The sequence below is a fragment of the Ostrea edulis genome, chromosome 2 (genome assembly GCF_947568905.1).
Source record: "Ostrea edulis chromosome 2, xbOstEdul1.1, whole genome shotgun sequence".
NCBI classification, from domain to species: Eukaryota; Metazoa; Mollusca; class Bivalvia; order Ostreida; family Ostreidae; genus Ostrea; species Ostrea edulis.
This window is the reverse complement of record NC_079165.1, coordinates 109,049,345-109,060,936: the sequence shown is the minus strand read 5'-3', so window position 1 is coordinate 109,060,936 and position 11,592 is coordinate 109,049,345. Positions and strand designations below refer to the sequence as shown.

At 35.2% G+C, this 11,592-nt stretch overlaps 1 protein-coding gene across 1 annotated transcript in view; it reads left to right on the top strand.

Annotated features, from left to right (window-relative positions):
- The first annotated feature begins 4,850 nt into the window (after positions 1 to 4,850).
- Positions 4,851 to 11,592, top strand: part of LOC125667447 (hemicentin-1-like) — a 65,538-nt gene continuing 58,796 nt past the window's right edge. The window contains exons 1-2 of the mRNA XM_056156021.1: positions 4,851 to 5,111; positions 11,307 to 11,558. Coding sequence (XP_056011996.1) covers positions 4,886 to 5,111; positions 11,307 to 11,558 — 478 coding nt within the window. The 5' untranslated portion in view covers positions 4,851 to 4,885. The remainder of the gene's footprint in view (positions 5,112 to 11,306; positions 11,559 to 11,592) is intronic.

The following is an 11,592-nucleotide window of genomic DNA, read 5'->3' as shown; positions in this document are numbered from 1 at the left end:
CAATTCTATATTGTATACATTTGACAAAGTCAGCTTACAGTTATTGAACACAAGTGTTTTATTCTGACATCTACAACAATATATATAATATTTAACGTGGTAATTGATAATGTTACTAATTTCATGTTCAGCACATTCAAGAATACATTCTTTTTTATAAGTTACAACATCAAAAGAAAACATGTTACCGATCCACTCATATACGTTCCTTATACACATTTGAACTAGTTCATGTTCATACAATAGATGTTCGACACTTTCTCTTTGTTGGCTACAGAATATACATAAATCTGTATCTGACTTGTGAATAATTTTTAAGAATGCGTTAGTATTCAATATCCTATGATTAACACGATATTGAAACCATTGTATTTTTCTTTCTTTAACTACTAAAAATAAATTAGTATTAATGTTTTTCGATTCAACTCAAAAAAATTTGAAACCTTTTATTCCATTTTAATTGATCTGTAGCTTTTACTTCATTATCATTTAGAGTATTATAAAAAAAATATTTTCATTTTTGTCTAAAATCAAAGGAATCAAATGTTTTGGAATAAAAGGTTCTGTTAATTTACTCAGTTGATCAACCTTATGGTGTTTCATTATTTTGTTTTACTACTTTGGTTACACTTAACTATTCTTAAAAAATGGTTTTACTTTGTTATATATCAATGTAGATTTCTTGTATTCCATTATTTTTCCATCTTTATGTAATGATGATTTAAGAAAGTTGATATTATTTTCACTCCCTCCCTTCAAAAATATTACTTTATTATTTACCTTTATGTTCTCATTATACACTAGAAAAGAATTGTTCTTGAGTAATGTTATCATCATACGCATAGCAATTAACAACTTTATTCTAAGATTGAAATACATCAAACCAAAACTAATTCTTGGATTTCTTCACTTTCTGTAAAGCATAAAGTGGCACCAAAGTAATAACTTGATTGATTTTTTTCTTAATCTGATTTAGTTGTTGATGGATTGGGTAAAGCAATAAAGAGATGTACCAGTTTAGATATAGCAAGTGATTTAATTACAGTGATACGACACATAGGGCTAAGATGTCGTCTCTCCCAATGTTTTGATAGAGTTTTGATGCTTTTTTTTATTTCTTATTTACCTCTGATGTTTTATTTATTTGAGGACCAAAGCTGAAATCAACTATTATATCAAAATGTTGAAATATTTTATAGTTACGTCACCAAACAGCTGGCATTTGGCGAAATCCGCTTATTTTCAATGTAATATAAATAAATAAAGTATAAGTACAAGTAAATAATTAAATCAAATAATGTACATACTTATTTGAGTTGTGAGATTCATCACTGTTCGTTATCTTCACCTTTCATACACTAACCTCTGTAAAATTTTGCATATATAATAAGAACCTAACGATCTTCCTCTTTATGGAAGTTATTGCATGTGACAGTTAATTATTTCTATAAACAATGAATCCGAAAATGAAATTTCAACGTGATTGTTTACACGTTTACATAATATTTACGTTGGATATATATATATATATATATATATATATATATATATATATATATATATATGAATAACAGAGAAGGGAAGTTTTAAAAATGGGGAGGGGGGTGTCCTCCGATTCTATTTCCAAGTTTAAAAAAATTAGAACACATTATCATTTCTCGTCTGTTTTTCTTTTAATTCCTCTAATATTGGGACCCAGAACTTATAAATACGATAGTACGGGACACCAGCATTCCCCGGGAAACGTGGAGCCCCGTGATCCAAAAGTTCACTCTTTAAAATAGTGTAAGGCTAAACAAGTCGGTGTCTTTGAAGATGCAATTTTTGCGCTAGCCATAAGTCCGAGAGTTTTCCGCATAACACAGTGTGTCACAGTGAAAGGCGAAGATAGCGATCAGTGATCAATCTCATAACTCCTATAAGCAATACAAAATAAATAGTTGTGCAAAGACGGACCCCTGGCCACACCAGGGATGGGATCAGGTGCCTAGGAGGAGTAAGCTTCCTCTGTCGACCGGTCACAATCGCCGTGGGCCCTATATCCTGATCAAGTAAATGAAGTTATCCGTAGTCAAAATCAGTGTGCCAAGAACGACTTAACAATCGGTATGAAACACGTCAAACAGCATTTGACCCAATGGTAGGCTGCTTCGACGAACCAGACCGCCACAACGACCACAAAATTTGAGAAATGCCGACCCCAATCGAGACTGTCGAAACTCCCGCACCACCAACCCGCCCGTCAGCAATCCGCCTCGATCCAAAAACCGACCACACGCAGAACAAGCCCCCGTGCATCGAACCAGCTGAGAGACATAAACGCCAAACGCAGTCGATAAGGAAATACTTCCACACAAACACGGGAAGTCGACGATGGAGATGCTGAAATCATCCCGCCTGTCACACAACCGAGCTGTCAGCCTACCGCCAATGTCCACTTTCAATAAAACATCTAAGTATGAAGCAGAAGTGGACGACCCCGCGGTGTCCCTTACCTCGAGCCCAGTGTGATTTCACGGTATCACACGAAGGATGAAAATTGGCTCATAATGTACTTACAGAAAAGTGATAAAATATTGATAATTTGAATTATTATACTTTTATGTAAAATACTCGAACCTGATTGGTCGATAATCATTTGAAAAAAACATACGCGCCCCAGGGTGATAGTCTCTAGCAACGGGTAACAGTACTTGACAACGGGTGATTTTATAAAAAAAAAATTATCACCTGCGTCAAATGTATGCGCGTGTGGTTCACCGTAGATTGTTAGACGACGTCGTTTGAGCGTTTGTAATAAACGCGTGTAACCGCATCGAAGTACGAAATATCGCATGACAGTAATTGATCAAATGTCAACAGACGTACTTGGGGTGAAAATTGTCAATGTTACCCTCAACTACATGTAATATTTATATACTATCACAATTTTATTCCACGGGCGATTTCTAATTGCTTGATTGGGCTGATTTCGTTGTCAAATTATTATTTTTTTAATTAGATTTTCAAAGCATTTGTAGGTGTAATTTGTGGATTATTCTTGATTATATCAATTATCGTTGTTATCGTAATTTGTGTATGTATGTAGTTTTATTATCATTATGTATTCATGTATTTACTTGAGGGTATCAGTACTGATATCTCGAAAGTTTCGAGGTACCTATAAAAGTAGATTTTTTTACTGTACGGCTGCATATACCTGTGAAAAAGGCGCACAAGTGGTCTTACATTTACCTAGAGTATTCATATTACTGGACGAAAAGAGTACCGAACCGACTGTCTGCTGTTTTTTGTGTTATTGATGATTCTAAGTTCTGATGGTCACTGATATTTTACTGTTGGTACTGATATTTACTGTAGTTTGTACTGAGAGTTATGCTATTTCCTGATTGAGATACACTTTAAATGCTGACGTGTTTATGTTTGTGGTTTTTAGTTTGAATTCCTGTAAGCTGTATTCAAATAGCTAACAGTATACAATCATTTCAATAAATACACGAATCACGTATGTGTCTTCTTGCAAGAGGTCTATCAATCACTACTATGTTCAGCTTGACTGTATATATATTTATTTTATTGGACATCCCCTCCTTAAACCATCGATCTGAGATATCGATAAAGTTTAGATACGACTGATATTTTCGATGTTCTTAATTGTTTTCGTAATTATAGAAATCACTGTTACGACTAACTTTTTGGAACAATTCAATAGCAGTTACTGATATGGCTGATCATGTTTTGTTATGACATCAATCTTGAAAGTAAGAAGTCAAAATTTATACTATATGTCAGATATCGAATGGTCTGGGATGTTCTGGGAAATTTTCGCCTTATAACTTTAAAGTTAAAACATTTTACCGAAATTAGTTTGTACACTACATGACAATGTCCAAAAAGGCACTGTTTATATTATAGCATTTTTTTTTCGGTTTGTCATGTCAGTGGCAGATCCAGAAGGGGATTTCGAGTGTCGTACCCCCCCCCCCCCCCCTCCCTTCATCAGAAAATTTTGCTAGAAAGGGTAAAAATCATGTTTTTTGATGGCGACCCCCATTGAAAACCAAATTAATGGTTGACCATCCTCTTTAAAAAAAATCCCACCTTCTAAAAAACTGATGCTTTGTATATACATACCCCCGCCGTTTTCAGCGTAGAAGTTTTAATTGTTTATCTAAATATATATCAATAAATTATGTTTCACTGAAATGAGTTGATCCTAGTCTTTTACCCAAGTTCAGTTTTGTGGAGTTTAAAAACGTGGCGTATTCGGCTAAACACGCACCTGGTTCTTCGATAACTATGAAACAAAGGTTTTTACTCTGGATATCGGCCGAAAAAAAATCCTTAAGTCTGCATGAATATAAATGATTGAAAACCAACGATATCTGATATTTTGATCTGGAAATATGTAGTGGTAATTTACTAGTTCGGTTAACGGTTGAATAATATAATTTCTACCGACCGACAGGCAGATGCAACTCAAAGTGCACCTCTTCTTCGAGATGATGGAGTACATAATTAATTAGGGTTACAGGGTTAACGCCTACAGAAAGTTTGGTCCTCTGATTTCGTTTATTTTTAAAAAAGAATACTGAATAACTTGAAATATGTTGGTCATCTTAATGAAAAAATAATTTCATTCAACATCACACAATGCAGGCTTAGGTGTTAACTTTCCATGACTTTGACATGCTATTTACTGCTATATTTGACATTTTCATTCATAATTAATTTGTCGAGCTTTATATGTAGCTATTACGAATTTATGAATGACTGTATAATTTTAGCTGAACTTGCATTATCTGTAATTGATGCAGATCACATGTTATAATTTCCTGTTGTAGATAAACCGATAGTACATCTAAATTCATCCAATCCCTACCAGATGACAGAACATCGGGACGCTGTGATGATATGCTCTGTGATTGATGCTAATCCCATCACTGGAATCACATGGACATGGAAGAAGACTAGTAATTCTGTGATTCTGAGTCATGAGGCGACCTACACAATCCTCAGGATAAGCAGAGATCAGGCTGGTGACTACAGCTGTACAGCTACTAACACTATAGGGATATCTACACCAGTCACAGTACAAGTAGATGTACAATGTAAGTACTGATATATGTGTACAGTTAACAACAATATAGGGATATCAACACCTGTTACAGTACAAGTAGGTGTACAGTGTGAGTATTGATATATGTGTACAGTTGACAACACGACAGGGAAATCTACACTATTTAAAGAACAAGTAGATGTACAATGTCAGTACTGATATATGTGTACAATTAACAACTCTATAGAGATATCTACACCAGTTACAGTACAAGTAGATGTACAGTGTAAGTACTGGTATATGTGTACAGTTAACAACTCTATGGGGATATCTACACCAGTTACAGTACAAACAGTTGTAGAATGTAAGCACTGGTATCTATGTACAGTTAACAACACTATAGGGATATCTACGTGCAAGCAAATGAGCAATGTATGTACTTTATTCTGTGTACAGTTAAAACAATATAGGTATATCTACGTAAGTTCAGTACAAGTCGATTTACATTTTAAGTACTGATATATGTGTACAGTTAAACACACAATAGCGATATCTACACCAGTTACAGTAGAAGTATATTTACAGTGTATGTACTGCTATTTGTGTACAGAAAACAACTCTCTAGGGATATCTATACCAGTTACATTCAGATATATGTATATTGTTAGCACTGTGAGATGTAAGAAAACAATATGGGTATATCTACACCAGCTACCGTACAATTAAATATAAAATGTACGTACTGACATCTCTGTACAGTTATCAACACTATAGGGATATCTACACCAGTTACAGTACAAGTAGATGTACAGTGTAAGTACTGATATATGTGTACAGTTAACAACTCTATAGGGATATCTACATCAGTTACAGTAGATGTACAGTGTAAGTACTTATATCTGTGTACAGTTAACAACACTATAGGGATATCTACACCAGTTACAGTACAAGTAGATGTACAGTGTAAGTACTGATATATGTGTACAGTTAACAACTCTATAGGGATATCTACATCAGTTACAGTAGATGTACAGTGTAAGTACTTATATCTGTGTACAGTTTTAAACAACACTATAGGGATATCTACACCAGTTACAGTACAAGTAGATGTACAGTGATATATGTGTACAGTTATCTCTACTCTATATGAATATATATGTACAACTCCAAAGTGCGATGGTCACGCCAAACCCTGATGGTGTGAGACACCAATGAGCGATGTTCCGCACTCACAGGCCAAAGTGCGGTGGTGTGACACGCCAAAGTGCAATGGTTTGAGAAAAATGCGCAATAGTGCGATGGTGTGACACACCGAAAGCCATTGGTTTGTAAATGGCACAGTGTTTTGGTACAGACTAACCGACTGTGTGTTGTTTCACCAAAGTATCAGTGCAAAATCCAAGCACAAAAAATAAGAACAAGCATTTTTTTTCAATACCATTTAGTTGTCTTGTTATTAAACACAACATTTTCCAACGCTAAATCGTAAAGAATGTTTTATATTATAGCATACCCCTAGGAATTTATAAGTGTATGTCAAAGTAATAAATGATCATGAAAGGTGAAGATAAAGGAAAAACGATCAATGAATTAAACAATGTTCGGGTGAAGTAAATAGTTTGACAACAGATGTACTTTGCCATTCTCACTATCCACAACAGCATAAACCTTGCCGTTGCTGTCGTCGATGCTAAATTCCTTAGGTTTTATTTTGAAAGACGTTAAGGTGGATCGATCCTCATGTGACTTAGCAATATCAATTGTTAAAAGTGCAGAAACTGTATTAATATCCATTCAATATAGTTAAATTTAATCAATAGCCAAAGAAAATGTGTATATTGCCACATTTTTAAAGATATCAGACATACAAAAGCGGAAGTAGTTGTTAACATCAGAAATCACACACTTTCGTTGTACAGAATAATTAAAATAGATAAAAACTAGTTGAAATGACAGATTCTAAATGCCAACAGTTTAAAAAAATGTTAAGTTATAAATATGTATAAATTAATTGTGGATATTAAGGGAATCATGTATACATAATAGACATGCAGTAGAAGAAATACAAGCATGGGAGTTATTGCCCTTTGCAACACTTTTTTAATCATAAAGAATTAAATATCTATGGAAAATATAAACTTTTTCAATATAAATAAATTACCATTTTTTTTATTTTATGCAGTGATTAATATTCCTCTAAAAGATATATTTCTATTATGCGCAAAGTTTAATTTAATAAAGATTTTTGCAAAAATCTATGACATCACATGAGGATCGACCAACCTTAAAAATGACGTCACAATGACTAGACGTCACAAACGTTACTGAACTCCGCACCATCAGACTTTGGCGTGACCATCACACTTTGGCGTCCGTATCAGTTAAATAAACATCGCACTTTGATGCGGACTATCGCATTTTGGCGTGACCATCACACTTTGGAGCGACTATCGCACTTTTGAGCCTTACGTATATATATATATATATATATATATATATATATATATATATATAAGCACTAAAATTTCAACAACACCCGATGCCTAAAAGTGTCGGATCCACAACATGGATATAAAGTCAAATATGAAAAATTATACAAAGCACTAAAATGACCAACGACACGAACAACCAGATTGCCAAATTTTCGGGACGACCAGTCCCTTCTTCGGGACAAACGAAAAGAATTACATAATGTGGCCAATATCAACAGAGAATAATAACTTTCGGTATCTGACCAGCTAGGTTCATGATCAACAACCACTGCTGTCATGTCCTCCCATCGGTGGTTATTGCCATTGAAATGTGTTGCTACTGCGCAGCTAGGTTAAGGGCTTCAATAGTCAAATGCACAATAATCATGGGGCGAAATTGCACCTCAAATTCGCAGGTATCATTACACTTGACAAACACCGAAACGATACTACCCATATGTTGACTGTGACTGAGCTACCGTAAATTCCCCTCATGGTAATTTCCCGTGACGTCACTTAAATATCACGTAACACTTTATTTTTGGCAAACAGTAAGAGGCCCTACTTGTGAACAAAAGTTCAGGTTCATGCGGGAACCAGCTGAATATTTATTGATATACTCAAAAAAAATGAAAATCCTTAACATGCAAAGTGTTGGGATCAAATGCATACTCAAACTAACCATGCTGTAATTTAACAACATATGAACAGTCATCAGCGAATTGCCGGGGTTGTCCACATTCTTATATATATCATACATCATACCGTTAATATACAAGACAGAAATTGCTCCCCGCGCTTTTCAAACGCATAATTATATATAGATTATATAGCAGAAAAATTCATATTGTTTTTTATAGCAGATGAACCTGAACTTTGCCGCAGTTTCTGTAGTATGAGATAATTTATGTACATGAGGGAATTTTTAAACGCATCAGTTATTCAGATTAGGGGCGAATTCAAGGTCACAATATAATATGAATATCACCTTCATGCATACTATATATTAAAAATGGAGAATGATTTGATATCATAAAGGAATAATATATATATAATATATGTATTCATTTGACAAGATATATTTTCACGTATACAGCTTATCACTTGATAACAGTAGTAAATAACGACAAAATATTATGACACTTTCCCCGCGATACAACTATCAGAACATGTACGCTGTGACGTACTTTCTCATTGTGACGTCATATGGTGCGAAGTGCACAGAGGTACATTTATAACAGCACTGTGATTTTTCTCGGATAGCCTTAACTGAGGTGCGTGGCAATGTTTTTTTGGTTCTGATGGAGGACCGGTGGTTGTTGACCCGTCTGCGAAGGTCTGTTGTTTCTCCTATGTCCTGCTTCTGCCAGACATCGCAACTGATGAGATATATGCAGTTATTGGTTTTACAGGAACAGTTTCCCAATATTTTATAACTGCGACCCGTGACAGGACTGCTAAAACCCTCAGTGTCTGGGCTATATTTGCATAATTGACATCTGAGGTCTGAGCATGTTTTGAAACCTCCATTGGGTGGGGGGTATCCAGTTTGGTCCTTAATATCATGTCATTCAGGTTACAGGGGCGTCTGAAGGATGCCATCGGTGGTTCCTTAAAAACATCAGCCATTCGGTTGTTGGCATGCAGAATGGGCAGATTTTTTTTTTTCAGAATACCGTTGATGTTCTTGAGGGCAGGATGATACGTAGTGACCAATGGAACCCTGTCATTCTGAGGTTTTTCTTTATACTGGAGGAGAGACTGTCGGTCCTGTAGTGACATATCATCAATCGCGGATTGCACCTTGCAAGGAGCATATCCTCTGTTCGTGAGATGAGTTTTGAGGATTGTTCCTTGTTTTTTGGAAAATAGTAGTGGTTGTTGATTATGAACCTAGTTGGTCAGATACCGAAAGAAAGGATAAAAAAATTCTGTATGCACAGGTTGAAGTCGTTTGAACCGCATGGTATCAACAAACCTACTGACTTCACCAGAGTGAATAGGGGTCAAAGCCTTACTCGATTTTAAGCTTTATCTAGACCTACTCGTCTGATCATGTCCCTAACAGTGATACTATGATCATTTTGAACACATTTTTTTCTATTCAATTCTGTTTACAATCAGTCCACCCCCCTTTTATTACTTTGACCTTCATAACCGATTGTTTACATGCAAAACCCAATTATCAGTTTCCGTGATTCTATGTTTTTTGCACGTCTACCCTAGACATGATCAGTACGGGAATGGCTGATGTTGATTCAATTTCCTAGGCTGCTTATTCTTTGTTTTGATTTGGAGTTGGTCCACTTTGTTTACTTATTCAAGCCTGCTATCTTTCTCTCAAATTTTGCTCATTTCTTATTTCATTTCTATAGTGTTTATTCATTAACATAGTTTATTTTTAGCTTTTTTTTTTGGAGATGGGGGGGGGTGTTTATATTTTTTTCTCATTATTATCTTTTATAAATTATTTATTCTTAATGCATAGTTAAAATAGAATCTCTCTGGGTACAAGTTAGCTTTACTATTTGTCAACGTAATTGGGTTAACTCGTTCCACTTGAGATTAATTAAGTCTATTTTTATCACTTCATACATTTTGGATCAGCTCTTTGGACGAATAAGGCATGTCCTAATTCTTTCCACTTTTAACATTGATTGGCAAGCCTAAAGACCAAAAAACATGTAGTCTGCGTTGTAAATACGTTTGTAGATTAGTGTAGTTGTAGTGTTAGATGTATTTATATGTAGTTTTTGTTATTATTCTCTGTTGATATTGGCCACATTATGTACTTCTTTTCGTTTGTCCTGAAGAAGGGACGGGTCGTCCCGAAAATTTCACAATCTGGTTGTTCGTGTCGTTGGTCATTTCAGTGCTTTGTATATATATATGTATATCAAGCACAAACAAACAATTATAACACCCAACCTTACGTAATAAATTTATTTGTGCTTTATATTAAATATTCTATACAATTGCATCGAGAGATCCACTCTCCTAATAAAATATCTTAAACACTGAATGACACAGCGACTGTGTGAGATTGCATCAGTGTGTATAAGTAGCGCTTTAGGAGCATAACAAAACTTCCTTTATTGGGGAAGTCGTTGTGGCCGAGTGGACTTACGCACTGGTTTGACAGTCTTGCTAGACGGCGGGTGCCGTAGGTCGCTGGTTCGACCCCGGGCGGGGGTGAACATTTTCAGTACCTAGTTGTGATTATTTAGTGCTTTATATATTAATTAATTGATTATCACATGTATCGTTTAGATCCTAGGGGTAAACGTAAGGTTGGGTGTTATAATTGTTTGTTTGTGCTTTATATTAAATATTCTATACAATTGCATCGAGAGATCCACTCTCCTTATAAAATATCTCAAACACTTAATGACACAGCGACTGTGTGAGATTGCATCAGTGTGTATAAGTAGCGCTTTAGGAGCATAACAAAACTTCCTTTATTGGGGAAGTCGTTGTGGCCGAGTGGACGTACGCACTGGTTTGACAGTCTTGCTAGGCAGTGGGTGCCGTAGGTCGCTGGTTCGACCCCCGGCCGGGGTGAAAATTTTCAGTACCTAGTTGTGATTATTTAGTGCTTTATATATATATATATATATATATATATATTATAATTCAATAAAAAGCAATCCAAAATATATTTAAATCACTAGCGCTTTCTGGATTTTAATATCCACTCAGGTGAATACAAATATTCTGCATTGCTTATATGAATTATAAACTGTATAATCCGCCACTTATTTTTACACTTATTTTAGATGGTCCTGATGATGTCAGATTTACCCCAGACATAACAACTATGAATAAAACAGAAAATCAAACAGCCAATCCTGTTGATTGTTCCGCAGTATGTAATCCTGCGTGTACATACAAGTGGACAGGTGTGAGTACAATTAATTCAGGAAGACTAGATTTGGGAATGCTGAAACGTGATGAGAGAGGGACCTACTCATGTACTGCTAGAAACTCAATCAAATCAACCTCAAGAAACCTCAATGTTATTGTTAACTGTAAGTACATACATATGTTGGTACATGTTCAAGT